Source organism: Fistularia commersonii, chromosome 26 (genome assembly GCF_037954325.1).
Source record: "Fistularia commersonii isolate RoL2024-O1a breed Wild chromosome 26, RoL_Fcom_v1.0, whole genome shotgun sequence".
Lineage (NCBI taxonomy): Eukaryota > Metazoa > Chordata > Actinopteri > Syngnathiformes > Fistulariidae > Fistularia > Fistularia commersonii.
In genome coordinates, this window is record NC_141309.1 from 753097 (window position 1) to 780206 (window position 27110).

General features: G+C 48.5%; 3 protein-coding genes across 4 annotated transcripts; 2 read left to right on the plus strand and 1 right to left on the minus strand.

Moving 5' to 3' along the window:
• Positions 1-154: 154 nt before the first annotated feature.
• cep78 (centrosomal protein 78) lies at positions 155-8589 on the plus strand. Its single transcript, XM_086173333.1, has 14 exons — positions 155-266; positions 893-1156; positions 1243-1418; positions 1797-1869; positions 1955-2058; positions 2958-3132; positions 3221-3334; positions 3513-3574; positions 3685-3759; positions 4593-4727; positions 5294-5371; positions 5699-5880; positions 6931-7120; positions 7581-8589. Exons 2-14 carry the CDS (start codon positions 895-897, stop codon positions 8091-8093), a joined length of 2139 nt encoding a protein of 712 aa, XP_086029459.1. The 5' UTR covers positions 155-266; positions 893-894; the 3' UTR covers positions 8094-8589.
• A 2737-nt stretch (positions 8590-11326) lies between these two features.
• Positions 11327-13883, minus strand: cdo1 (cysteine dioxygenase, type I). Its single transcript, XM_086173335.1, has 5 exons — positions 13625-13883; positions 12785-12862; positions 12542-12696; positions 12290-12459; positions 11327-11944 (listed from the first exon to the last, which is right to left on the minus strand). The coding sequence occupies exons 1-5, from the start codon at positions 13783-13785 to the stop codon at positions 11915-11917; spliced, it is 594 nt and encodes a 197-aa protein (XP_086029461.1). The 5' UTR covers positions 13786-13883; the 3' UTR covers positions 11327-11914.
• A 4940-nt stretch (positions 13884-18823) lies between these two features.
• ap3s1 (adaptor related protein complex 3 subunit sigma 1) lies at positions 18824-27046 on the plus strand. Of its 2 annotated transcripts, XM_086173337.1 has the most exons (7): positions 18826-19118; positions 21504-21595; positions 22355-22466; positions 22557-22628; positions 22998-23105; positions 24377-24418; positions 26255-26390. In XM_086173337.1, exons 1-6 carry the CDS (start codon positions 19050-19052, stop codon positions 24410-24412), a joined length of 489 nt encoding a protein of 162 aa, XP_086029463.1. In that variant the 5' UTR covers positions 18826-19049; the 3' UTR covers positions 24413-24418; positions 26255-26390. The 2 variants fall into 2 exon arrangements, with proteins under 2 accessions (XP_086029462.1, XP_086029463.1); XM_086173336.1 differs by lacking the exon at positions 24377-24418 and having other exon boundaries at positions 18824-19118; positions 26255-27046.
• Positions 27047-27110: the final 64 nt, after the last annotated feature.

Here is a 27110-nt window from a genome sequence, read left to right on the forward strand (position 1 = left end):
GCTCCGTTACCGCCCACCATTGCCACTGGGATGACTGGAAGTATGCGTTTCCCCTCCAGGCCGACAGGGGGCAGCACATCCATCGGCGCCGAAACAAACCGCAATAAACGGGCGTCGAGGAAGAAAAGACCGGAAGTGGTTTTATTGTTTGCGCTGGATGGAGGCGGTTCTGTGGAGCGATAGCGGCACTTTTAAGCGGTTCAGCGCCAACAGGAGTTTTGCAAAGCCGTTCCACAGCGATATTACACCCCCCCCCGGGATTTAAGGTATAATATATTGATTTAATTTTGCCGAAGTGATAAATGATATCGGGGAGTGCTAGCTTTTGCTAATTGTTATTGTCACTGAGGGTTGAGAGGAGCTGCTACACTAATATCACTCAAAGTGCTTGTTATGCCGTATTGTGTTAATGATAAACTGCAGTGAATAAAGTCTGACTTTGCTCATTGGAACCCAGTAGTAGTTTTTGTCCGATTAATTTTCCTTCGAGGCTGGTCGAGGGTAGCTAAAGCGCCTAGCTTGCTTCTAACAGTGTTTGCCGTGCGTTTCTTATCAGTTCTTTGGACGGCCAGCGGCCAGCGTTGCACCACCGCTTCTGATAAGTTCTCCTGCTTTTTGCCAAAGTATTATATAAAGTCTAATGTCCTTTTTATATTTAATATCCTCCTCCTGGAGTTGAGCTGGCGTCGTTGCTATGGCAATGCGCGTCCTCGGCTAATGGACCTGGCTGATGGTTACAGTTTGAATGTCAACAAACGTTTTCCAACGTCGGATCCGTCCATCAAAGTTTAACCTTTAGGCACAAGAGGAGCTAAGCTTCTATTTGTCATTCACCATGAATTCATCCTCAGCCCTGTAAACTCATCTAACTTTATTTCTATTGTTTTTTCAGACATGGTACGAGACAGTGCGCAGATTCAGCGGCGAGGTGCCCTGGACTTCACATCATATTATGACTTTTCCTGTGCCAAGCAGGATCTGGTCCCGCTGTCTTCGGTCACAGCGAACCTTGATAAAGGGATCCTGGACTTCAACGGAGACAGAATCACGCTGAAAGACTGGTCTCCCATTCTCAACGCGATCGCCATCAACAAACACCTTCATCACATTGCAATAAGAAGTAAACACCTGAGCAGCCAAGGCAGTGGAGATGGCGGTAAGGCTGAAAACAAAGATGGACATCATGTGACCACAACAGAGTCAATATTTGGGACTTAATCTCAATTATATACCCTTTCCCAGACAGAAGATACTACAAGTCTATGTTTAAGAAGACAACCCCGGTGCTTTGCTCTGGGGACATGACACTCAGGCTGTGCAAGGCCCTGAGAGATTGTCTCACAGTTTCTCCTAATCTGAAGACTTTGCAACTGCAAGGACTTCCACTTAAAGAAAGGGACCTCATCACCCTGACAAAGGTACAAAAATTCGTTTCTAAAAAAAAAAGCTATAAGAAATACTTGAAGTAAAATACCCATAGTAAAACATTTCAATGTATTCTAATCTATAGGTTTATTTACTTTTAATAAAGTTATATTTTTGACTGATTAGGCAAAGGAAAGAGATAAACCCACTAGGAAATAATTTGCCGTGTCAAATATGATTGTTTTTATACCGTTAGAATTCTTTTCACACTAAATGAAGTCAACTCTTTTTGGCACCTATTCCGAGATGGCAGTGTTTTATCACATCCTTGCTTATCGTCAGCTTCACTGAGTACTGTCCTCTACTGAACATGCAGAAGGATCCTTTTTCAAACAAGCAAAGTCTGTACTTTTTTTGTCTTCCTTTCCCAGGGTTTGGAAAAAACTGTTTCCCTGGAAAACATATCTCTGGCAAACTGTCCTATTCGTGACGATGGCGTGGAAGGTGTGTGTGCTTATTCGTATTTCCCACCATTCATTTGATCGAATATTATACTAGATAAATTTGCTGTCCTTTTTTTTTTTTCCAGTCATTTGCCAAAGCATTAAGTATTCAGCAAACATCAAGGCAGTAGATTTTACAGGATGCAGTCTCACCTGGCAAAGTGCAGAGCACATAGCCAACATAATCAAGGTTTGTTTCATTATAAGATTTCACCTTTCGTAATTCCATAGATATGTATTTATCCCACTTGTGAGCATTTAAACAGACCTGGGGACCTGCAGCCTTACATTTTCATTTGGTTAAGCTAACCTCGGAGCTTGTAAAACACTTCAGAGAAGGGGGTGAGCGATTCTAGCACTGGTAGGGTGGCAGGCATGAAATGCAAACTGACAACCTATCAAAAACGACAAGGGTAGCCAGAGCTGTTGGAAAGTAGAGAATTCCCCTTCTGTTTGTCTAATCTTACAATTATGATAGCAGCGTGCCTCAAGGCTCACTTCAACCAACATGTTGGCTGTTACATGAGAAGTTGATTTTTAAAGGGAATTTCATATCGTTATTAGCATTACTAATCAGACAGAAAGTATGCCCCACAGCCTGCTTTTATTTGGCATTTGGAAAGGAAAACAATTTAGAGATACAGAAGCTTTGGGATATATTACTTTCTGGAATCCTGATCAAATAAAGGCCCAAGAACAGACTTTGTCATTTTTTATAAATGATTCAGTATGTGATGATTGTCAAAGAGCAGCACAGAGATCCAAATATTGACGGGGGGTGATCCTGTAGTCATTGTGGAACTTCTCAACACTACCAAGAGGGCTGGCGTGTCTTAAGTTATGTCTGAGCCGCTTTGGACGGCTGCTCTGGATGCCTGCATTGATTCAGCCATAACCTGGTCGCTATTTCACCCGGCAATTCTCACAGGCTAGAATGATACACGGACGTTATACCAATTTTTTCCAATTGGCATCAATATGATATTGAACTATTGCTTCACACGTGTGTCGTGCCTGTTTTGAAGGTCTGACTACAAGTGTTAAAGCGTTACCTGGCAGCCTTGTGTGTTAGTGACCGTTTCCTTTCAGTACCAGGGTATGCAGAGGCACGGCACCGCATGGACCCAGTCTTTGAGGTATCGACAACCCAAATTTGAAGGGATGGGAGGTCTCCGCCGCGTCACTCTGAACTCCAACAGTCTGATCGGGGACCGGGGCGCCGCTGCTCTCGCACATGAATTAGCTGAAGATCTTTGGCTCAAAGGTTAGAAGATACTGTTCCAATGAGCCGTCCGGTAGCGATGTTTTTTTTTGTTACGTCATCGGTGCCTGTTTTTGTGCACACGGAACAGCTTTGGATCTGCAGAACTGTGGTCTGTCCAACGAGGGAGCCCGTCGTTTGCTGGAACTCTTGAAAACTAATAGTGCCCTGTGTGTGCTGGACATTCGCAGCAATCATTTAGTAGGTGAGAAGCGCCCGACGTTTAATTACAAGAAACCGCAAATAAACTGCGGAGTTCAAAATGCAGCTGGTCAGAAAGTCATCAGAAAACCTTGTCAAAAGACATCCTTTATGCAACAAGACTTCCTATTTAAACTTCTGCAACGAAAAACCCTTTCATCCAGTATTCTTTCTAATTACAGAAAAGAAGATCGTGAAAACCATCATAGAGAAAGTCCTCATGACTGGCGGGCACTCCTCGGAGGTCAGTGTGGGTCACATGCACCCCTCAGATCAAACAAGACACATTTGTGTGCGTCGGCCGTTGATGCAATAGGAGTTTTTACCGAGAGGTGTCCCCGTGTGTCGCTGCAGTACTGCTGGATCAGTCCCGCCGCCGCGCCGCCACCCAAGGCCGTTGTCACCAAGAGGCGGGCGAGTCATAGCCGCGTACGTCCCCTCTTTTCTTTTCCTTTCTCTTAGTAAAAGAGCAGCACGGTTTTCAAAAGACCTCCAGGTCACTGTAATAGCTGCCCGAGATCCTGTCATTGGCAAGTATGTTTGGCAGTGGTAATTTTGACATCCTGTAATGACCAAATATAATTTCCTGACACTGGAGAAAATGCTGTGTAACAAGGGCGCCCGTGCCGCCCTTTTTTTGTTTGTATGTTTTTGACAAAGAACATTCCTTGGAACGTCACCTTTAGGTCAAAAGAAAGTCCGTCAGGTTTGAAAATGTAAGACTAAAATGCATGTTTGACTTGACCAAAGGGAGCTCATAGGTTTAAAGGATATGAGAGTGAGAATGAGAACAACTTTATTTATCCTGAAGGAAATTGTTGTGCCAGAGTTTCAAGCAAAAACATAACAGTAATAGATAATAGTAGGAAGGAGGAAGAATAAGAAATACAATGAAATATAAATTGTCTTAACTGTTTTAAGGTCTTGACTACAAAGATTTGAAGATTCCCTGCGGCTGAGGGAAGAGGAATTAAAAAATATATAAGGAATATTAGGATAATAATGATCATGTTGCTACCCATTTCAAATACCTCTTATGAAACAGAGTAATAATGTGTAGACTCACCTTTTCATGATCTAAACTTATTTTCAATCTCTACACCTGCTTTTACTTCTAGTTCTACAGCATATATGGAAAGGTGACGTCTACTTAACTGTGTTTGAGAAGAAAAGGCCGTGGGTCCGTCGGAAGTGGTTTATTTTAGTTAGCAGTTTTTTGTTTCTTTCTTCCAAAATATGAAACGCTCAATCTTCGACTTCAGGGTGGGACAACCGTGCGCGTCAGCGTGGAGTCCGATTCCGAGGATGTGGACCGAGCATCGGCGGAGAGAGAGCCCAGGTCGTCTTTTCGTCTCCGCGAGGACAGGATCGCCGGGCGGCAGCTGGGACGTTTGCAGGTCAGTTGCAGGAGCCGGGACTTGTTTTTCTCTTTTTTAAATCTTAAATACAACGGAGGCGAGAAGCACCGCCGCCGCAGGCCCCGTCTTCATGACTGATACCACCGAGGAGCTCCACTGAACGCCACAGGAGGTCTTTCCTCCCTGAGGCGATCAGACTTTTTAATTCCTCTCCGTTCAGCCGCCGGCAACCATAAAAACCTATCTTTAACCTGAAGAAACAAAAACTGCAATATTTCATTTCACTGTGCAATATTCAGAACTGTGCAATATTTCATTTCATAACAGCTACACTACAATTTTTCCTTTTATCATACTATTGTGCACTCCTTACCTCACTTGTTACTAAGACACTCATAGTTTTATCACTTGTTTACTAAGACACTTTATAGTTTCACTGAGACACTTTATAGTTTATAGTTTATTTTTATTTCTAATTCTGTCTTTTTCTTTTTATTATTTATTACTGTTATATTTCTGTAACTCTGGCACAACAATTTCTTTCGGGATGAATAAAGTTGTTCTTATCTTTCACGTTTGACTGCGCTGGTCCGCATGTCCTGCAGATGGAGCTCAAAGAGTGTCGTCTGAGGCTGGCAGAGGAGCGCAGAGCCAGGCTAAGAGCCCAGTCTCGACTCATGGAAGTAAGAGGACATTCAGAAATATGGAAACGTGTGGGTTGTAACGTGATTTCCTGGCCTTTGGCTCGTTGCCGTAGCAGCCGCAGCCCGCTCTCGTGCCGGGTCGATTCAGAATGTACTGTAACACCCTCGGCCTGTCGGAGGAAGAGCTTTGTGGTAAAGTTGCGTCAGACACGGCACTCCCTTATGTCAGAAAATGTTGAGATATTCACCCTTTTTTTTTTCTGTCAATGTTGAATTATAATCTGAGCATGTTTTATTTTATTTTCCAAGATTTATTAGCTTCTGGAGGAAAAGTGATGTGGGTTTATTTCCCCCTCTCACTTTCAGTACGAGTTGGAAAATGGTCGTCTCCGCGACAGCGTGGTCTCGTTGAAAGAGGCGCTGGCTGCCGCCGCGTCTGTATCTGCACGTCCGGCTTCAGGCGGGCTTGAAGAAGAGTCCGTGCTGGAGGCTGTGGAAAGGTCCTTCACCAAATTCCACGCATTCTTGGATCTGCTGAAGGATGCTGGGTGTGTGCCCGCCCTCGTTGTTTCTTCCTCTTAAAAGTGATGGTTTTATCTCGACAAAAAACACTGATCTGGACTTCCTTCCACGGTTGTTTGTCACCGTCGTCCTTACAGTTTCGTTCTGAGACACATGTCCACTTCTCAAATGTTCCGCTGCGTCATCACCCTGATGTTTTCACTGCACTTTTATTCAATGACTGGATTTTTGTTTGCCAGCATGTAGTTATTATTATCGTGCTTATTCTGAATTCTTACTTTTCTTACCCCGGGGGGTCGGTCTGTTACTGACATGTCCTGAAATCTACATCAGCGTCAGCTCCGTTTGGTAGCACTGATATTGGGTAGAAAAAATAAACAGGCGACCTCTCTGCAGCAAAGTGTTGATGGGAAAAAGTGAGCGCTTCAGTTTCAATATGACACACACGCCTTTTTTTCGAGGGGGCGTTGCAGCTTTTATCCGCAGTTCGCTCTGTGTCAGTTTGGTTGATATTCAATCATTATTTCACACGAACACAAACCATTCAAATGTCGGGATTATATGTGAACTAAAAATCAAAATATAATAATAAATATAATAAATAAAGTGTTCACAAGAGATGAGTGCTTGTGAGTTTGCAACAGCGATGCTGAAGGAAGGAGGCGCTGCAAGGGGAGCAAAGATTCGGTAACATCCTGAGACTGCAGCCCTGTAAAAATCCAAATTAGATTCACTCGGTAGAATTTTGCTCATTCCCCATTTTCCACACCGTTTGAGCAGCGGCTCTGCCGGTGGAGTTGACCTCGCTCCCGCAGGAAGAAACAATAACCTGCAATCCAGTCACATCCGGGGACGGCTCCACTGCCGTGCAGCCGCTTTCACCATTTCATCCCGTATATTTTTCCTCATTCACTTAGTAAATGCCTATTTTCAGCTTTAGTAGCGTTCTCATTTTTCAAGTTTTCCACTGCAAACAGCATGTGTGTTTAGAGTGTTTAGAGTGTGTGTGTGTGTGTGTTAGTTACATGGTCTTAGTTTGCAATCTGTAGACTTAAACTTGTCTTTTTCTTTTCTAGCCTGGGTCAACTCTCTGGGATGGCAGGGATTGAAGACTCAGATTTCCACCCTCTGGGAGTTCCGGGGCTTTCGTCCACAGTAGTGGGTCCTGTGGGAGATCACAGCGGCGTGGCGGGGCCGGTGGGGCCGGTGGGGCCGGCCAGGAGCGGCGGGGGGCCTCCGGTCTTTCAGGATGACGGCTCGCTGCTGGTAAAGACCGCCGGTTGCTGCGGGAATTTGTGACCTGTTTGTTGGTTTGTTTGCTGAGCATTTTAAAACGGACCGTCCCTGGTTTTCAAAACAGCAACACGGCCTCATCAATCATCCCCCGGTCCGTCTGACGCCGTCCCAACCCGTTCGGATGCACGATCTCGCACGGCTTTGCTTTGCACAACCAACCACGATCGACCTGATCTCACTTTATGTAAACCAAGCAAATTTCTTGTAGTTGCAAACTTCCATGGCGAATAAAACTATTCTGATGCGTGAAAACAAAAATATGGCTTATGCATTTTAACCATGGCGCATTACAGAGGTTCAGACGCCTGGAGGAAAGTCATGATAACTCTCGCTCCTTCACTTTGGCATTCAGCGACCGCCGTGTTGCCACCGAAACAGCTTTTACTTTCGTTTCCGTTTTGACTCTGGTCCTTTCTTTCTGTGTTTTCAGGAAAGGAACACCCAGCCCGCCCGTCCAGACGATCCGGCCGAGATCAGGACGTTTAGCCCGGCGTCCTCCGCCGGAGAGAGACGTCCGAAGGCCGCTCTCTACGAGGCCTCTCGGCCTCCGGGAGTCTCTGGTGCCGGGGGGGAAACGCAGCCGGATCGGTTTTCGAAAGCCGACACCGAGGACGACACAGATTCACGGTGCGGCTACCGGAACGGGGATTCCTTCGGAAAGTTCTCTCCCGTGAACAACTGTCAAAGTCGACCGAGCCCCCCCGGGAGCCGCAGCAGCTCCCACGGTGGCCCCTCCCACCGCGGCCACGGCCCGCTCAAGCGTGGCTTCCCCGGTGGCGACCCCTCCCGGAGCGGCAGGGCCGACTGCGGATCGTCCCTACGATCCAGTGCCAGCGACAAGTCGGGGTCGGCGGTGTCCGGAGACAGGGAGCTGGAGCGGCTGGTGGCCGTGGGCGGCAGCAGCAGCGGCAGCAGCAGCAGCAGTAGTAGAAGAAGAAGATAGGGGTGCGCACGTTTATAAATCAAACCCGAGGAGTTCAGATTCCGAATGCGATCCCACTTCAAAAAATGACAGACTGTGCTTGGGCCCAGAAAACAGCAAGAAGAGTTAGAGGGAGAATTCAAATGTGATGCTTTTGCCAGATTTGCAGAAGGAGTTTACGGGCTATTGGTTAACTGAGAACTCTGCAAAATAACCACTATTTCACTCATTCTGGAAATTCGGGGGGATGTTACTCAGCATTACCATGGAGGAGGAGGAGGAGGAGGATGTCTGCATGATCCTCCGCAGCTGCAGGGTGAAGCAAGCAAACTGTGAAATGTGAAAGTTTCACATGCTGGCTTTTATTATTATTTTTTTTAATTTCTGATGCCCTGTTGTTTCTCATCTTGCCAAACGTTCTGTCATCGATGTGTTTTTGTAAAGACGGAATTTTCAATGCTGCATGATTTTCCCCCGGCTCTGCTGTCTTATCTACTTCCTTCTTCATTCATCTCATTTTGCAACTGTGTTCATTCTTATTGTTTTAGTTACTCACTTATACACAGGCTCATGGTGGCCCTTCAAAAAAAAAACAAAAAAACAAAAAAATGTATATTCTTCATCACCCACAGAGCGTCCCATTCAAAGTGCATCAGCTCCAAAAAGGTGGGGTATCGACAGATGTGGGTTCACCGTCGGTCATCCTCTGGATCGACGTGAATAGTCAGTTTCACAAAGAGTGGCCAATTCGAGCCGCCAAGTCCTGTCTTTGATAGAAATCGCTGTTTTTGCATCTTCACTGAAGAGCTGCAAACCAGTCATGCAGTCGGTGTCGTATCTGCCGATTTACACCATTGGGCGCGTCTCTCTTTCCATGTTCAGAGAAAGGCGGCGGCCTGACACCTGAGCGCGACCACATCCTCCCATGTTACTGCTCAGCGCTGCAGGGAAGGGAAGACCAGATCATCCTGTGACTGGTGGTGCCCTTAGATGACCGAGAGTTTCCTGTCACCCAGGAAATGGCTGACCCGGGTTCAGCCATTCCCTTTTTATAAACCCTTCTCTTGACACATCCTGCCGTCAGCATTTATTCTGCGGTCATTTTGCATTCAAACAGTTGTGCCCTTTGGATTGCGATGTATTCCTGGCAGAGACAGGAACAGAAACTATGAGTTCTGCACCTGCCATGCGTTCGCTGTGCAGCAAACAAGGTATAGACAAGCTTCTCGATAACGGACAGAAAAAAAAAACATCTCCACCAGATTCAACAATCAAAGCAGGTGGTTTTTCTGCACTTTTGTCACGTGTGAATGAGGTCTAACGCAGAGCCAGACGCTCCGCCATGAATCCCAAAGGGCCTCGTCCCCTTTATGCAACAAGGATGCGCTGTCATGCTAAGGAATGTTGCCCCGGACAGCGTTATTGGACGATTGAGACTCCCTATCAATGTACCGAGACCAATTTGATGGCTAGATTAGATATTTCGCTTCCTTTGTTGTCACGGTAGAGTCAGCAACAGCGGCTTCTTGTTATCATTACAGGTCACAGTCCCAGACTCTACTTTGCACTTTCCGAGTCAGTGCTGCCGAGACAACGCAAGGTTAAGGCGACGGAGGGGAAAACAACAAAAAAAAACAGTCACATTTTATGGTATCCATAGGGCGTATGAAGAGGGAGTCGTGTCGTGTCAACACGAGCTGACGGGGAAACAAATACCACGCCGAATCTGTAGGTTCACAAACTAAAATCATCCGACTATTGTTTCCGCCAAATACCGACGGTGCATCAGCGGCGCGCGGTGGGGCACCAGCGAGGGAGCGAATCACTTTCTGACCAACAGGAAGGGCGGGGGCGGGTGAGCGGCGTGCACAATTCGTTTAAGATAACGCGTTTGATTGTCAGGCGAGTGAAGTATCGAGAGACGGATAGGAAAGACGGCGAGCTGCGGACGCTCCCGCGAACGGCCGGGCGGTCAGACGTCCCCGCCTACATCTGGCCTGTAGAGCAAAGCGCCCGATAACACCTCGTCCTTTTTCGGGGACCACGCTGGCAGATAAGGGCGTGCCGCTAACATGCACGCTCCCCGCCAGAAACACACCGTCCTCTGTTATACCTGCAATAAGCTGCTTTAAATCTCTACTAAATATGCTCTCTTCTGTGACATCTATCGGAATACCGTTTTTATCCTTGTTTAATCTAGTTGAATTGTTCTCGCTTCCCTTCATTTTAGTTTGTCTACAGTGAGCACATCCGTCTTCCCAGACCGCCGTGGACGGAGGCCAGGTCTGTTCCCGGCCGGCCCCCCGACTGGAGCGGGACCTGGCACGGTCCGAGCGCGGGACGGCACCTGGCCGGCGCCGCCATTGCGTAACGGTGACCTGTTTTGTAAGACGGGAGTCTGACGGTAAGCGAGCTCCGTGGGAATTTCACCGCACAGCCGTGCGCGCTTCTACACTACGTGCGACAATAAATGCTTTGAATCTTGATTACGTTTTGGTGGGTGGGCCTCTTCGCGGGCGGCGCACCTGGCAGATAGCGCGCCATATTTATTTGCCGTCATGTTGCGGTTGTGCAACCGTGGACGCAGGCCTTCGCTCGCATCCCGTTCCAAGAAATCCTGCGGCACATTTGAAGAGCTCTCTGCCCCTTTATGCAGAAGACAAATAATGATGAAATGAGCTTGTGGGGTTTTTTCAAGGGTAGCCGTCAGAGGGCCGGTCACGAGTAACGGACAGCTCAGCGAACGGGCCGTCCCCTCGCTCCGGCGTTTCACCCGGCTCGCTCAAGGCCACCTTTTGCTTATTCGTTAGACGATTGGAACATTTAGCGTACGTGTGCTTTCGAAGGCAGCTGTCAGGAGAGGGGCGTGTATCCCGCCGTCCCGGAGGGTTTCGGGTCCAAATGTTCGGACGCTAGCTGCGTCACGGGTGTCGTCCTCGCCTTATCTCTCCGAAGCGAGTCGGTGTCGGTTCGGGCCGCGACGCCGGTCACGTCGATAGAGATGCCAGGTGGGCATAAGCGATGCGTAGCGCTCTAATAATAATAATTTGCCTCCCTCCCCCCAGCCAAAGTGCAAATTGCAACACGTCGTATTTACGATGACGTGCCTTCCCGTGAACTCTCGCCGAGCTCCCTCCCATTAATCTCTATCAGCGACACCAGATTAGCGGCGTGACATAAATGCACCCGGGCCTTTTTTCAGCGCGACGTCAGGAGACGCCGCCGCGACCGGGGAAGGAAGACCAGACAAAATGTAGAGCAATTGGATTTTAATTACATCAGAGGCCATAACAAAGCAACATACAATAAAACTATTTTAAATAGCCACGCTAAGAAATATATCCCAGTCTGATAATGTCTCCGATATTAAACAAAAAGGAACTCGGTTCAATGTTCTCTGCAGGTGCCGTGAGTGTACGACAAGCGCTGAAGTTCCTGAATCAACACCTGGGCAGAGGAAGCTCTCACAAAGATAAGAATCTCAGACGGCCGCTGACGCTACGACATGGCGGCCCGTCGACTGCGCGGGGTCGGCCCCGACTTTGCTCCCCAATTCAGGCCGTCTCGTCCCGCGGCCGTCGCTGTCCGGGTCAGCGGCGGACAGAAATGTTGTTGTTGGAAGGGGGTTTCCTCAGGGCCGCTTAACAAAAAAGCAAATTCAATTCACGTGCGCGTCTATTCATGTGTTCGGCCTGTGCTCATCAGAATTTTTTTGCCTGCTAAAAACATTGCTGTTTGTTATAGAAATCATCAAAAGGAAATAGACATAACAAAGAAACTTTTTTTCGTGGGCTTTTTTTGGTTGAACGTTGTTTTCCCCCACGAGCTCCTCCTTGGTTCCCTTAGTTGTTTTCGTGAGGAGCGGGTTCTCCCTGCAGGTGAGAAGCACAGGTCGTTACGCGTCCCGTCGCGAAAACTCGGCCCGCCGCGCTCCTGCTGTCCTGCGCCGCTATTATCTTATCTCCTCTATTCCGTGTCGCAATCTAATGCTCCGACTCCGGCGTCGTGCTAAAGGTGTACTTGTACGAGTCCGTCGCAGATAAGGCCGCAGGAGGCACGCCGCGTGTCCTCCTGCGGCCGAGCTCCCGAAAAGCCGCCTCGCCGCTCGCGGGTCGTATTCCAAGGAAGCCGACGGCCGGCGAAGGGGCCGCTTCTTAACGGGTTCGCGTAAACCGTCGCCCCCGAGGAGCCCCGGACGCAAAGACGGAGGCGCTTACTTGGCCCTGCCTCTCTCCGAATTTGCTGGTGAAGGTCATCTCCACTTTGTTGATGTGCCCGGTCCTCTGGTCGAAGGTCTGGCAGAACTGGAACGGCGGGCTGTACAGGTGCAGGCTGACGGAGCCCTCGGTGTGGCTGGCGTTCTCCACGCGGTGCAGCCCGATCTTGTCTGGATGCAAACACACACCGAAGCGGACGGTGAGCTTCTCGGCCCGAGGGGCCCGAGGGGCCGGCGGGGAAACGTCTCTTACCGCAGATGTAAGCCACTTCGTTCTCCCGCACGGTCTTCTCGGACCGCTTCACCATCTCTTTCTGGTCGCCCTTGGGCCAGTCGAAGAGCGTCTCCTTCAGCTCGCCTTGGAGCATCTTCATGAAACAGTGGGAGTTGGCGTGGTCATGGATGCTACTGCAAAGCGTTCAAGGAACACACACACACGGTGAGCTTTTCACGACACCTCCGCCGGCGGCCGAGCTCCGGAGGTCCGACCGCTCACCTGCCGTGGCCTTCTCCCCAACACAGCACGATCAGGTTGAACTTCCCGTTCCCCTCGTCCACCAGGTTCCTGGTGTATCTGCGAAAACACGACGCTTGGTCAAAGGCGGCGTCCTGACGCTGTCCTTGCTCCCGCGCCGCTGTAGACACAACCACCGCCCAGGGTGTGTGTGTGTGTGTCTAGTCTCCAGAACACCACCTGGCTGTGTGTTCCTGCACCCGCTTCCGGCGGGAGGAAAAGGACAGCTTCTCACGCACTTCTTGTTGCCATGGAGATGGAGGAGGGGGTGAAGCACGGCGGCGGAACTTTGGCGCGTCCTGGTGGCGGCGAGGAGGTCGAGCGCGTCTGACAACGGTCACAACCCCCCTCCCCCTCCCCTGAACCCCTGAACCCAGTCCCATCCGACCCCCCAAAAATCTCGCGACATCTCGCACCCCCACTCTCCGGAGAGCCCGTGTCCGGTGGGTGGGTGTGGGATCTGGGTGACGATTGGACGCCCCCCCCCGCCCAGTGCGTCCCGAAGAGGGAGGGAAAAAAAAAGGGGGGGGGGCGCTTTTATTCGAATAAGGAGTGTCGTGGGTCGTGCTGGGAACAACAATCCCACCCCGATTCAAAACATGGGAACGGTTGTTTACCCTACTTTTTTTTTCTAAATGAAAGTTTTAAAAGTAACGCGTTACGGATTACTTTGACGGGGTGTAAACAAGACTTCGGCCCGGGAACCGGACGCGTCGCTGGGAGAAGCCGCCGGACAGAGGAATGACAGGAGACGGGTTCAAAGTGCAGCTGGACCCGGACCCGGACCCGGACCCACCCCCGGACCCCCCAGGTGCGCCTCACCTGTACTGGTCAAATAGGGCGTATTTCTTCCAGTCCTCCTTATTGCTGACGTAGGACTGCATGATGCTCTTGATCTCGTCGACGTCCACCGAGGTCCCCGCGAACTTCTGGTGGAGGATCTTGATCAGCTGGTTGAGGGATTGCGGAGCTTCTTGGGCCATCTTGGAGTGCTGCGGGTTCCGGTGCGTGAGAGTGAGAGCGTGTATGTGTGTATATCTGTGCGAGTGTGGCCTCAGAAGCTTTGGCTCTTCATTGCCGTCGTGGATGGAGGGCTCCTATAAAGACCCAGGGGGCTGGGGGCGTGGCTCGGGGGCGTGGCCTGCGGCGGACCGTACCATTCATGGCCGGAGCGCGACGCCGAGGTTTCTCTGCTTTGCATCCACTCGCTGCAAAACTCGAGAAGTCGAATCAAAAGTAAAAGTGAACGAACACCGCCGATCCTTATCTTTATTCATCACAAAGGCCGGGTTTATCGTCCGCGTCCCGTCCCCCCCCCCGTCCCCCCCGGGTGGCGCCGTCCGCTTTCGCCTTCGGTTTCATATTGACAGCGCCTTCCCGACCGCTTCCGCCAGCAGGTCCCGCTGTTTCTGACAAACACCAAGATTCTGGGAAATGGATGCACTTCTTCTCCGGACAGGTCAAGGAGAAGCTCTTCCCGATACCCGCTCTCTTCCTTCGGAAAAGACCCCCCCCACGCCCCCCCCACACCCCTTCACACACACACACACACACACTTGGAAAGCCTGAGTTGTGTCCAGGAGAAAAGTTCCTCCTCCAGAAAGAAGAGGGAATGTTTTTATTTTCACATTCACGGAGCAAAACAAAATTGCATTGCACCCATCATGGATGCACCGTGAGCAGGAGGCAGTTATGGGTTCCATGCCACCCCCTCCTACCAGGCCCGACTCCTGCACACAGCTTTTCCCGAGACCGCTCTCTTCTTCTGGAGAGAGATGTCACACACACACACACACACACACACTTACGTTCAAACACTTGAGAGCTTGAACTGTTTCCGGGAAATGGAGGCCCTTCTCCAGGCCCGGCTCCTCCACCCAGCTTTTCCCCAGACAACTCTATTTTTCTGGAAAGAGATCTCAGAGGGTCACACACACACACACACACACACACGCACACACACACACATATATATACAAACACTTGAACACTTGAGCCTTTTTTGGGAAATGGAATGCCCTCTCCAGGCCGGGTTCTTCCCGAGCTGCCCCTCTCCCACTGGATGATCTCCAGCGTCTGGCGGTCAGATCTTCGCCAAGCTTGTCCTCCTGGATCGGTTCTGGATCGGTTCTGGATCGGTTCTGGATCACCTCCGGAGGTTCCTGTGCAGGAAGCAATGCTTGAGACGTCCGTCGTCTTCTGTGGTGCGACCTTGGTTTATACAACATACATGGACTTGTAAATACACATGTATACACGGCACATCTGTTTTTACAGAACCTTAACTTTTTTTATTTTTTATCTATTTCTTTTGATCTTTACCAGTTTTCATTTTATTTTTTTATTCGCAATTTTAATCTTTATTTCTATAAGGAGTTCCTTCTGGGCTTTACTCCGTGAGCGGGAGGTATTTTCAGTAAACAATATAGTTTCTGTAAGTTCTTCAAATGTAAAGTAGGTGAGACCTGCAGCTCTGTCTTCTCTCTTTCAGTTTCATTTTGAGTCAGCACCGGAGGGGAGGGGGAAGGTGACCCAACCTGATCAGTTCTGTCAGGGACATATGCTTGTTTATTCTTCATAATTCCTTGTCATTTTGCACGGTGGCTCTCGGCGTGACGCCGTTTCAGCGCTCTGTGTGAACACATGGCAGCATTTACAATAAAGTTCACTTTGACTTTTGACTTTACAGCATGACTTCATAATTACCACTTTGCTTATTATTTATTCCTGTGTGACGAAGAGTGTGGAGAAGGGGTGAAGAGATGGGTTGAAAAGTGTCAGGGGTACAAAGAGATAGAAGAACATCATCCAGAAGGAAAGGAAAGGTGGAGGAGACACAGGTGAGACCAGCGAGGCGCTATGGACTGCAAACAACGACCACAAGACAGCAGGCAGAGCTGGAGGTTGCAGAGATGAAGATGCTGACGTTCTCTTCGGGAGTGACCAGGATGGAGAGGAGCAGGAGAAGACATGGTAGCACATGTTAGATGTGTTGGAGAGAAGGTCAGAGACTGAGATGGTTGGGTCGTGGACAGACGAGGGAGAGTCAATGTATTGGTAGACGGATGCTGGAATTGGAGCTGCCAGGCCGGAGGTCTGGAGGAAGACCAAGGAGAAGATCTATGGACGTCGTGAGAGAAGATATGAAGGTAGTTGGTTTGAGAGAGGAAGATCCAGAGAATAGGAAAGGGAAAAGACCAAAGGAGAAGCAGAAGAAGAGACTTTTTTTAGACTATACTTAATACTTTTGCACTTCATGTACTCTTTGATATCCCACAGGGTTTTAAAATACTAAACCCGTTCCTCGGACTGACAACAACGCTCACTTCGCCTTTGAGAATGTCCATGAACAATCCTTCAACCAAATATGGGTGAGTGATGAATCGCTGACTGGGCCTTGTTCATCTTAAGTTTCATTCTGATGCTGATGGGTGTGTATGACTTCCTTTTTAGTGATGAGAGGAAATTATGATGGAAACTGACCTCTGATAACAGTGTAAACACAAACCTTGATATGGAGCACATTCCACACCATAAAGCTGAAAGAGAAAGTGAAAGGTGAAGGGAGATGACATGAAGATAGAATTCTTGTAAGCCCTGGGGTGGGAGGCGGGGGACGAAGACGACTGATCTTTGACACACACACACACACACACACACACACACACACACACACACACACACACACACACACACACGCACGCTCATAGACACTGTCATTAGCATTAGCACAGGAATCAGCAGGGTTTTTATTGATGACCCCCCTCACCTGGAAGCCGATCAATGACACACTCTGTTGTCAAATAATTCAGGCTTTCTCAATCACAACTATAAAGAACACCTAGAATTGTCATTTGAAAATCAGAGGCCAGAACACACACACACACACACACACACCCACACACAGTAGGCTGCCGGTCCCTCAGCTCACCTCCGCCCGGTGCAGCTCAGCTCCCCCGGTGCCACATCACCAGCAGCAGCCGTGCTCCTGCGCCATCCAGCGGCCGGACCGGGGAGGTGCATCCTTTACATTACATTACATTACATTGCATTTGGCAGACGCTTTTATCCAAAGCGACTTACAATAGAATCCTCCACAGAGGAACGCCGAAACAGGCTTCTCAGCGTTTTCATCGGCCTATATCTATTTCTTTACGATTCCCCACTAATGAAATAATAAAATATTATTATGCTAGTGCTTTATTACTGGTCATTAAACATGTGCACGGTTTCATTTTGAGTCGACGCAGAGAAAGAGGGTGGGGATACTGTGTGTCCAGGAGACCAGGCCGAAAGGTAGAAGCTTAGGAGAAGGTTTCAAGTCAGGAGGAGAAATGGAGTAGGAGTTATCTGGAAGGAATGTTCTGGGGGTGAAAAGGGGGTCAGATAGGTTGAAGTTGAAGGTGTGATGCTCAGTGTTGTTGGAAGCTATGGGATGGGAATCGGAGGAGAAGGAGAACTGCTGGACTGAGTCAGATGAAGTGATGTAGAATATCCCCAGAGGTGAAGGAGTGGTCATTGGTGCAGACCTCAATGAGCATGTTGGTGCAGGCGATAGAAGTGATGAAGAAGTAATGGGCACTTTTGGTGTCCAGGATAGGAGCGCAGAGGGACGGGTGGGCAGAGGTGTCAGCGCCCAGGTAGACTACATCCTGTATAGACGAGGTAACCCGAAAGAGGTCAGTGACCGCAAAGTTGTTGTAGGTGAGAGCGTAGCCAGACGGCCTAGGATGGTGGTTTGGACACTGAATCAAGAGAAGATGAAGAGGACAAAGGCGAAGCGGAGGACAAAGCGGGACGAGCTGAAAAAGGAGGCGTTGAGAAAGGCTCTGGCCGGTCAAGGTGATCTTCCAGATGACTGGACAACTCCAGCTCATGTGATCAGCGAGACGGGCAGGAAAGGACTTGGCGTGCCGTCTGGAAGGAAAGTAGACGAGGAGACTCGGCAAAGGAATGAGGAAGGGTGGGAGTTGATACAGACAGAGTTGAACCCGAAAGAAGAGGGACACTGAGGGGACCGGAGAGGCCGGGAGTGCAGGGACATAAAGTGTAAGGGAAAGGTAGAGGTGGAAAAGGCCAAACAAAGGGCATATGATGACTTGTATGCTCGGTTGGACACTAAGGAGGGAGAGAAGGATTTATACAGGTTGGCATATCAGAGCGATAGAGAAGTCTTCCACGTAAACTGGAACAAAAGACTTCTTTTACTCACTTACACCCTCACTGGCCCATTCATCCAGACACCCATTGGTGCTGCTGCTGTAAGCATTGTTGTACACTGCGATTTGCCACTCTTGTACATATTTATACCGTTCGTATATTATTTATATTCTATATTTTAATTTCTTATTCAATTTTTATTCTAATATTTTTTTCCCAACAATTTTTATATCTTACTACTGGTGATAAAAGGGATATTCTAATCTATCTATCTATCTATCTATCTATCTATCTATCTATCTATCTATCTATCTATCTATCTATCTATCTATCTATCTATCTATCTATCTATGTGTGTGTAGCGTGTGTATGTATGTATGTATCGATCAATGTGTCAATTAATGTTTTATCTATCTATGTATCTATTAATGTATGTATTTATGTATGTATGTATGTGTGTGTTTGTATGTATGTACATATGTATCTGTTAATGTATGGATGTGTGTATGTATGTATGTGTATATGTCTATATGTGTGTGTCTATCAATGTACAGTATGTACTTGTGTATGTATGTATGTATGTGTGTGTCTAATTATGTATGTATGTATGTATGTATGTGTGTATGTATGTATGTATGTATGTATGTATGTATGAATGTATGAATGTAAGAATGCATTTATGTATGTATGTATGTATGCCTGTATGCATGTATGTATGTATGTATGTATGCATGTATGTATTTGTTTATCCATGTATGTATGTAAAGTGTTTGTCCTCCGCCGCGTCCCGTCCGCTCCTCGCTTCGCCCCTCCACGTTTGTCCCTTCTCGGCTTCCGTAGATGAGGAGGAGGGCTCGCGCTGCCTTGACGTGGAACAGTTCCGCACAGAGAGGATGGGGAGCAGCCTCGCTAGCGGCGCTAGCAGCAGCAGCAGCACCAGCGGCAGCGTGTAGCCCGGAGCTACCCAGCGTTATCCGCGAACCGAGACGAGCTTTGGCCCTCGATTCCCCCGCGTCCGAGCCGGTGACGGGAGCCGCCTCCGACCGCTCCCTCTCCGCCGCCCCGCCTCCCGACGACCGCCGCAATCATGATCAAAGCTATTTTAATCTTTAACAACCACGGGAGGCCGAGGCTGTCCAAATTCTACGAGCACTATGTGAGTAACCCCGCCGTTTGGACGACGCCCCCGTGTGTGTCTGTGTGTATGTGAAGCAATAAAATCCACATTTAACCGGTAACTCCGCCATTTAACGGGTAAATAGAACCGGAGCCCTTGACGGCTCTCCGGTGCCGTAAAGTGTGCCGCCCGGTGATGTGACGTTTCCAGCGGCAACCGGATCCTTTCGCCCATAAACAGCCCTCCCCTCCTCTTTATTGCAACTCAGTCATTATTAAACGTGTACAAGACGAGCCCGCTGGCGGTGGAGAAGATCTGGAAGGTGTGGAAGATGTAGAAGATGTGGAAGATGTGGAAGATACAGAAGATGCGGACCGGCGCTGTGTTTGTGTCACATGACTCCTCCGATGACAGGCTCGTGCGCCTCCAGCAGCCAATTAGAGCCACCGTCGTCAGCGAAGAAGGCCTCGCGCCCCAAACAGACCACTTCCGGGTTGTCTTATTGTAATCCTTAATTGTTTTTTTTTTCCAAATTGCAATTAAGACATTCATTGACTTTATTGTAAGAATAAAATTCATTTTAATCTGCTGAATGAATTATATTAGGATTCAGAGCTCAAGGTTGTCCCTTCTCATGTGGCTCCCACAATAGCAAGGGTATTGATCAGCTATTGATTATCGATCTCAGGATCGGCTTGGGTGTGGATCCTAAAGGCAGTCGGACGGATCGGCAGCCCCATGAGACTCTTCAGAACTTCCTGTTTTGTTGAGATTTTCTTGCAAAGATTGGTTCGCAATTTCCAACAGTATTTATATGTATTCTATATAGCACGAAGAACCCCGGTTCAGTTCTGACAACGGGACTCCCACAGTCTGAAAACAAGCAGGTTAATTGGTAAAATTGCCCTGAATGAGCGAGTGAAAGGTCAAAGCCAGATGACAGCTGACCCTGTGCGTAGGACAAGCGGCAGCAGATGGATGGATGGATTTATATGTATTTTAAAGTTTAGAAGTAGAGTGGAAAGCGCACCTTGCTCCTTGTCCCGTGGGGTGAGAGGCCACGCCCTTCAGTGTCCGCCACAATATATGATGATTTTCACAACTGACCGTGTTAATGAACATCCTGGTTATTATTTTCTTCCATTAGCAAATTGGTTTCAACTTTGATGCAACTGGGAAATCTAACCTTGGAATGTTCACGTTTCTTCCTTTTGTCAGCCATCAGACGACTCGCCCTGCCAGACACATTTTATTCTACCATCATATGAGATGAGTAAAAGTGTCTGTTCCACTCAAAGACTGGGTTATACGTCACCATTTAAGACTTTCATCAATACTAATTTGTAAATCAAATCGTAATTTATTGTGCTGTTGAAGTATACCCCGAAATATTTTGCGATTGAACAAAGATTATATTATTCGTTGGGATTTTGCATTTATTACGCAGATAAAGCATAAACGTGTAATAAGATGTCATAGCGACGTGTTTGCTGTCTGCTACAAATAGAAGAGGCAGATTGCAGGGTTGTAAATTATTGAATTGGACTGGCATACTGCATCGGCTCTCCTGAAGTTAAAATCCCACGGAAGGACGTGCAGGAGCCACATTTCATCTTTATCAGTGTCATCATCATCATCAGCTGTGTCTTATGGCTGACTTTTGTCAAAACATGCTACCCCTCCTCCCAGTTTTACTGCTGCTCTCACTGATGTAATAAACCCCTGCTCGGCCCCCGGTGCCCGGTGCCCGGCCTCTGCACGGAGTCACATGAGACTTAGCGTTCCAGTGAGCTGGATACTCGGCTCTCCTTCCGCTCGCTGACCTGTTCAGGGCTCGGGAAGGTTATTAGCACCCGTGGGTGAGGATGACCCGCTGAGCGGCTACACCCATAAGTTGTGTGCAGGACGCCGGGAGGAGGATTCTGCATTCGGACCGGAAACACCCGGCCTGCTCGCTTAGCTGTATCTGACCTTGAGATGCAATTTCTGTGACCTTGAACAGGGTGTGCCGTGAATTCATCCACAGAATTGATAACAGTGATTTGACAGTTGATAGCTGTTTCATAAACTTGACCTTGGGGGGAATCTTTGCCTCACTGTTTGTGCAGAAGCTTTTTAGTAAATTCCCTCCAAGCACGCCGGAGGATATTTTTAAATACAATCTTATTAGTTGATACTCAATAAATTAAACTTACCTTGATTCATATTGCATAATGAAGTCCTAGCGCATGTAGCCCGCAGGCAGTATGTTAGATATGACAAAAGTGAAGGGTTTTTAGACAACACGCTGAGAATCTGCCCACTTCCCCATGATGGAAAAGTGAGAAGGTTGATCCTTCCCCCCGCCACCCCGGTGTCATTTACCAGAGCAACAAGACACTGCTCACCGCCTCATTTGTTGTCTTCTTCTTCTTCTCCCTGCAGAGTGAAGACACGGAGCAACAGATCATCAGGGAAACCTTTCACTTGGTCTCAAAAAGAGATGAGAACGTCTGTAATTTCCTCGAAGGGGGAATGTAAGTTGCGACCGTCCCGCAGACGGCTGGGAAAAGCAGGGTTAAACTCAGATGTTGCCCCGGCCCGGGAGGTTTCTGCACTCCCATGTTGCATCAGCGTTGTAAACGATAGCAGTTGTTTGTGTGTAGCCCGTTTATCGTCGGCGGATGAACCTTCGCCTGCCTGGCGCCCCGCTCCACCTAGCTGTTGATGCAAAGGGCCGGAGAATGTCGCTCCTTGGTTATAAGGAGGATTAAAGCTCCGCGTTCAGACGAGGAGCCGTTTGAACCGTTAAGCTTTTGGTTCAAACAGCATTAAAATGTTTTTTTTTTCCTTGGGAGCAGAAAGGGATAGTTTTATTTTTTGTTTGAGTAAATGCATTTTCTGGATCCTCTAAATATAACATTCAGGATGTTTTCATATGCCATTTTCTTCTTAATAACCAAGTTATTTTGTTTTTTTTGATCCACCGGGACTAGTGACATTGTCGCAGGGCGTCTTACAGTTTATTTATTTTCACGTCTCCTTAGAATTCCACATTAGCAAATGTGTCTGCAGTGTTTGCGGCGTGTTTCCTGCATAACCGTGGCTTATCTTCAAGTGCTCCCCGACGGCAAACATCCCGCTATCACTCGCTAAGAGTGTGTTCTCTGAGGAGTCGTAAAGTGTTTAGGGTGTGCTTATCATATCTCCACGTAATGGAACGTGAAGTAAAAACAAAGCTAACTCTGTGTGACAGTCAACACGGCGTGGAGACCCATGTGCTTTGTCCTTGTCAGGTTGATTGGCGGATCGGACTACAAGCTCATTTACAGACACTATGCCACCCTGTACTTTGTGTTTTGTGTGGATTCCTCAGAGAGCGAGCTGGGAATTCTAGATCTCATCCAGGTAAAAGAAAGAACCTCCAGGCACTCGCCTGTGTTTTCACCGGAACAAGGCCGCGCATCATTGTGTGTCGTCCCTCTCCCCCGTCTGCAGGTATTTGTGGAAACTCTGGACAAGTGCTTTGAGAATGTCTGTGAGCTCGACTTAATATTCCACGTCGACAAGGTAGGAGACCGAGTGGATCTTCTCAGCGCTTGCGATTCTGCATATTCGTGTTTCTGCTCGAACGTCGGACCTGGCAGCTACTGGATACTGACGTGACCTCAGTCAGAGAGCAGGGCATATTTCCCAATTCAGGACCCCGTTCGAAAAATCCAACCTTAAATCAGATCCGACCTCTGACCTCTGTCAGCGATCTCGAGGAAGCTCGGCGTCTTCTCACGAAAACCCCGGCTTTTGTTCCCGCTGCACTCGGGCAGCAGGACGACAATAATAAGAGAGCGATAGAGTGCTCGAATACTCGGCAGCCGCGTCTTCGATGGACGCGGCATTGTTGGGATGACATGACCGTGTCGGTCGCACCTCGTCCGCCAGGTTCACAACATCCTCGCAGAGATGGTGATGGGCGGGATGGTGCTGGAGACCAACATGAATGAGATCATCACCCAGGTGGATGCCCAGAACAAGATGGAGAAGTCTGAGGTAAGGGCGGCTCAGTTGTGACCGTATCTTCACACTCCTGGAGGTATTGTATACAGTATGCAGGCATGTGTGTATGCTGCACCCTGCATGCTACTCTCCATTGACCTTGTGATGCTCCCGACCTCCTCTCGAGAGCGTGCGCTCTTTTCCGACCTTTCCTCTTGCCGCTGCACCGCCCGACACCGAGCGGGACTCTGCACATCTCCTCCCCGACCCGTCAGAGTAGAATAATAGCCATCTCTCTCTTTTTTTTTATTTTTGGCATATGCGTACAGAGACGTAATCGCACCGTCATCAGCGATTCGTGGGCGACGGCGGAGTCGGATTACCATTTAAACACGCAGGCGTGGTTTTGGTCTTTTTTTTTAAGTTGAGCCGTCCAGTCCGACGACAACGTCGCCGTTAACGCTTCCGGCTGAAAGCCGGTGTCCTCGCTTGGGCATCTGCTCCGGCTCTGACGCAAAGACATCGCTTCGCCTCTCACATCGCTTCTGCTGCCAAGGAAACCATCCGTTGATACTTACACGAGCATCAGACAGACAGCCAGAGACAATTCCATGAAGTCACTTCTCTTATTCCAGCGTGTATTTTTAGCCGCAGAGTCTCGAAATGCAATTCCACTTGTTATTTCGGCCGGTTAGGTTTTTTTTTTTTGTCCAAATTGGATATCCGTCGCAACTCACTCAGTGCTTGAGTGAGTGGCTGCATCGCTAAGGGTGAGGAGGACATCTGTCGCGTGCTCCAGCGCTCTAAAAGTTTCATCAATAACAACATACACTTCTTTAACACTCTGCTGCATTTTTGTGCTTTTTAATCCGACAGGTTCTTCTCTTTGACCGATGCTCTGTAAGCAGAGTGTGTAACCGTCCTCCGGTCATCAGAGCTGCTCTTGTCCGTCCCCTCCTGGACCTACCCTCGACCACAGGGCGCTGGCTGCTCACTCCCAACGCTCATTTTCAAAATTGGCACTGGAAATTTATAGGGCGGAATCTGGGGAAATAAGGAAGGAGTCACCCGAGAGAGAGAGAGAGAGCGATAGAGAGAGAGAGACAGACTTTAACTCGCTGATATTTCTCTCTCGTTAGCAAACGGCTTTGTTAAAAAGCGAGGGTGGAAGCCCTGCCTGTCCTCCACGCAGTGGGTGGTCTATGATAGGTCCTGTCACTCTTCCTGTGGAGATAAACTGTAATTACTTTAACCTGCTTTAACATTCCTCATTCCTCTTTTTCCTGACCCTGTCCAGTTCTTTCCATTCTTCTCTCTCTTTACAGACGTTTATCTTTCAGTCTACCAGGCAGGACAGGTAGACACAGGTACTGCTAAATCTACGACCAAGTACTGTAACCTTAACTGAAGTTTATCCCCTCCCGCCCCCCCGCCCTCCCCCTCCCCGAGTCTCTACATGGCCCTCCATCAAATGGCAAACTGACGTCACTAACACACAGCGGGAATCTTTCACGGCAGACCCGAAAACGTCGCCGTTCTTCACGGTCTCATTAGAAACGCCGACAAACCCCCGCCGGCCTCCGAGGAAGCCGTTTCCTTTTTGGGAAAGCGGAAAGAGGTTGCCTCCGCCCGGGACTCGGCGCCGTCTTCTGCTCTCCCACGTCTGCGTCCGTTCGTCCTCCTCGCGTTGAACCTCCGCGCCGTTCTCCACGCGATTTCATTTTCAAGATTCGATGGGCGGACCTCGGCGGAGGTTTGCTCGGCCGCACGCGTAATCCCCTTTGGAGGGTCAGTGGAAAGGCTTATCTGGGATAATAACGGTTACGTGAGGTTCAGGGCACAGAGCGGTCACTCCTGAGCAATGCCAAATCCCAAAAAGTGAACAAAAACATACAAAATACTTTGCGTTGTGTCTGAACGCCTCTGAACGCTGGCCGTCCGACGCCGTCTCTCAGTCGTCGCGCAGAACGGCGCATCCGTCGATGTGCGTCGTGATTTTACCGTGGTTACTCTCGTACGCTTGTGCGTGCTTCTCAAGCTCAGCACGGCGGGCCTCGCCGTGAGACAAATAGAAATGAACGAGAACGACGGGTCTCCTCGCTCCTCGGCTCCTCGCGGCGAGAAACAAGCGGCCCATTGAAATGACCTCGGCGAAGTAAATGGAGTGGACGAATTTAGATTCCTGACATATTTCCCTGCATCACGCTCGACGTGGCTGCACATTTCGGCCGAGGAACGCGCCGCTCCGCGTTTGTTTTTCGGGTCTGCCTGCTTCAGATTCCCCGGGAGGATCTCTAACCACAGTGATTCTCAAATGAAGAAAACTACTAACTCCCGCCGGATTGACTTTGTCGTCCCAAACTTCTCCGTTTTCCTTGTGCGGCTTCACGTTGAGACTCATTGTGTTAGAGTGACTTGCCTCCTCTGTCCCTGGAAGTAGATGCCCAGCTGTAGCTCAGTGCTAGGCTTCAAATCCTCTCATGTCATGAGCAGGACACACGGCCGCTGTGTTTGTGTCCCCCAACACAAAAACAACATTCAATTAGGCAGACAAATGCCAGCTCTTTGTTTTGGTTATGGTTTTCTCCCAGAAGTACAGTATCACCTTTAATTTTTCACACACGATACACACTGAGCCTATCTATCCGACATCGTTTTCGTCTTCACATCCGAACCCATTTTTCTGCTTTACCCGATTCTCTCCTTGCATTTGTATTTAATTTTATTATTTTATTTTTTTTACCCTCATCGGCCCTCGAGAGTCCGGTGGGTCCACTTTCAGCAATGCTGCCTTTGTCCACCGATGAATGGCCAATATTTGCGCAGTACAGCCAAATTAGTGAATGGGTCAACATAGTGTGTCTTCTCAATCGATTCATAATTGGCTCTGGTTGTGATGTAAAATATTTCAGTTTAAATATTGCATGTGCATTTGAAGCTGTGAAGGCATCTGAATGTACATATGCACACGTTGTCTGTCATAGTAGCAGTCAGTGCTTCTGCATTGTGTCAGCAGTCTAGTGAGCAGTTTAGTACCGTGCTGTGCATTCGTGTTTGTCCAGTGTCTTCTGTTCAGTGTGCCGTGATGTACAGATGCTTCGTGATTTAATGGTTTGTATCTTATCGAGCCTCCTTTTGTGTGTCTGTGTGTGTGTGTGTGTGTGTGTGTGTGTGTGTGTGTGTGTGTGTGTGTGTGCGCGCAGGCCGGTATTGCAGGAGCCCCTGCTCGTGCCGTATCAGCTGTAAAGAACATGAACCTCCCGGAAATGCCCAGAAACATCAACATTGGTGACATCAGCATAAAAGTGCCAAACTTACCGTCCTTCAAATAGCGGCATCGCGACCCTCAGCCCGCCGATGTCAGCCAATGTTTACCGTGATGCAATCTGTTTACCAAAACCTCAGCTCACAATGTTTTATCAGAAGTATACGTCTCGAAAGTGCTGTGTGATTAAGGACTCTTTGGATTTGTTATTCTCTCTCTCTCTCTCTCTCTCTCTCTTTGTTTCCACTTGGAGAAAAGAATGTTTTACATCCCCCTTTTATTCTGTTGGGAAGACAAATGAAGTATTTATTTATCCGTGGTACATTCCGCCTGCCTCCCCGGAGGTAGCCACTAGATGTTCAGCTGCTACGTTCACATCGGTTTGGGGTTTTGAAACTAAAAATTGCTTCGCGAAGCAGTGTCCATCTTCTAAAGGCGTATCTGGACATGGTATGGAGTTACGGTTTACACCCAAATTAATGATGAATGTTGTAAATGGAAGCGCTCAGACCAGAATCTACAGTATTAGGAAGAGGAAGACGTGTTACAGCTTCTTTGGAAAACAACACAATCATCAAAAAATGACCATACTGCAGACAGACAATGAGTTCATCCTGAGTTTATTCTTTTTGTTTTTTGGTTTGCTTTAGTCTTTTTGGAAAATCATCTTGATTTTATTAAACGCATGACTTTTTCTCTACTTTTGCAACTCAATAAACCAAACTCATCGAATCAGCTTGTCTCGTTATTACGTCGGATGGCAAAGCGTGTCACGAGAATAACGGCGGCTGCAC

Bases quoted from the DNA above. Each gene is read 5' to 3' on its own strand.
- ap3s1 (XM_086173336.1), top strand. From the start codon at position 19,050: ATGATCAAAGCTATTTTAATCTTTAACAACCACGGGAGGCCGAGGCTG. The intron at 22,467-22,556 runs GTAAAAGAAAGA...CCCCGTCTGCAG, and splicing joins GAATTCTAGATCTCATCCAG to GTATTTGTGGAAACTCTGGA. The intron at 22,629-22,997 runs GTAGGAGACCGA...CTCGTCCGCCAG, and splicing joins TAATATTCCACGTCGACAAG to GTTCACAACATCCTCGCAGA.
- cep78 (XM_086173333.1), top strand. From the start codon at position 895: ATGGTACGAGACAGTGCGCAGATTCAGCGGCGAGGTGCCCTGGACTTC. The intron at 2,059-2,957 runs GTTTGTTTCATT...GTTTCCTTTCAG, and splicing joins ACATAGCCAACATAATCAAG to TACCAGGGTATGCAGAGGCA. The intron at 5,881-6,930 runs GTGTGTGCCCGC...TTTCTTTTCTAG, and splicing joins GATCTGCTGAAGGATGCTGG to CCTGGGTCAACTCTCTGGGA.
- cdo1 (XM_086173335.1), bottom strand. From the start codon at position 13,785: ATGGCCCAAGAAGCTCCGCAATCCCTCAACCAGCTGATCAAGATCCTC. The intron at 12,697-12,784 runs GTGAGCGGTCGG...AACGCTTTGCAG, and splicing joins TGGGGAGAAGGCCACGGCAG to TAGCATCCATGACCACGCCA. The intron at 12,460-12,541 runs GTAAGAGACGTT...GTTTGCATCCAG, and splicing joins CGAAGTGGCTTACATCTGCG to ACAAGATCGGGCTGCACCGC.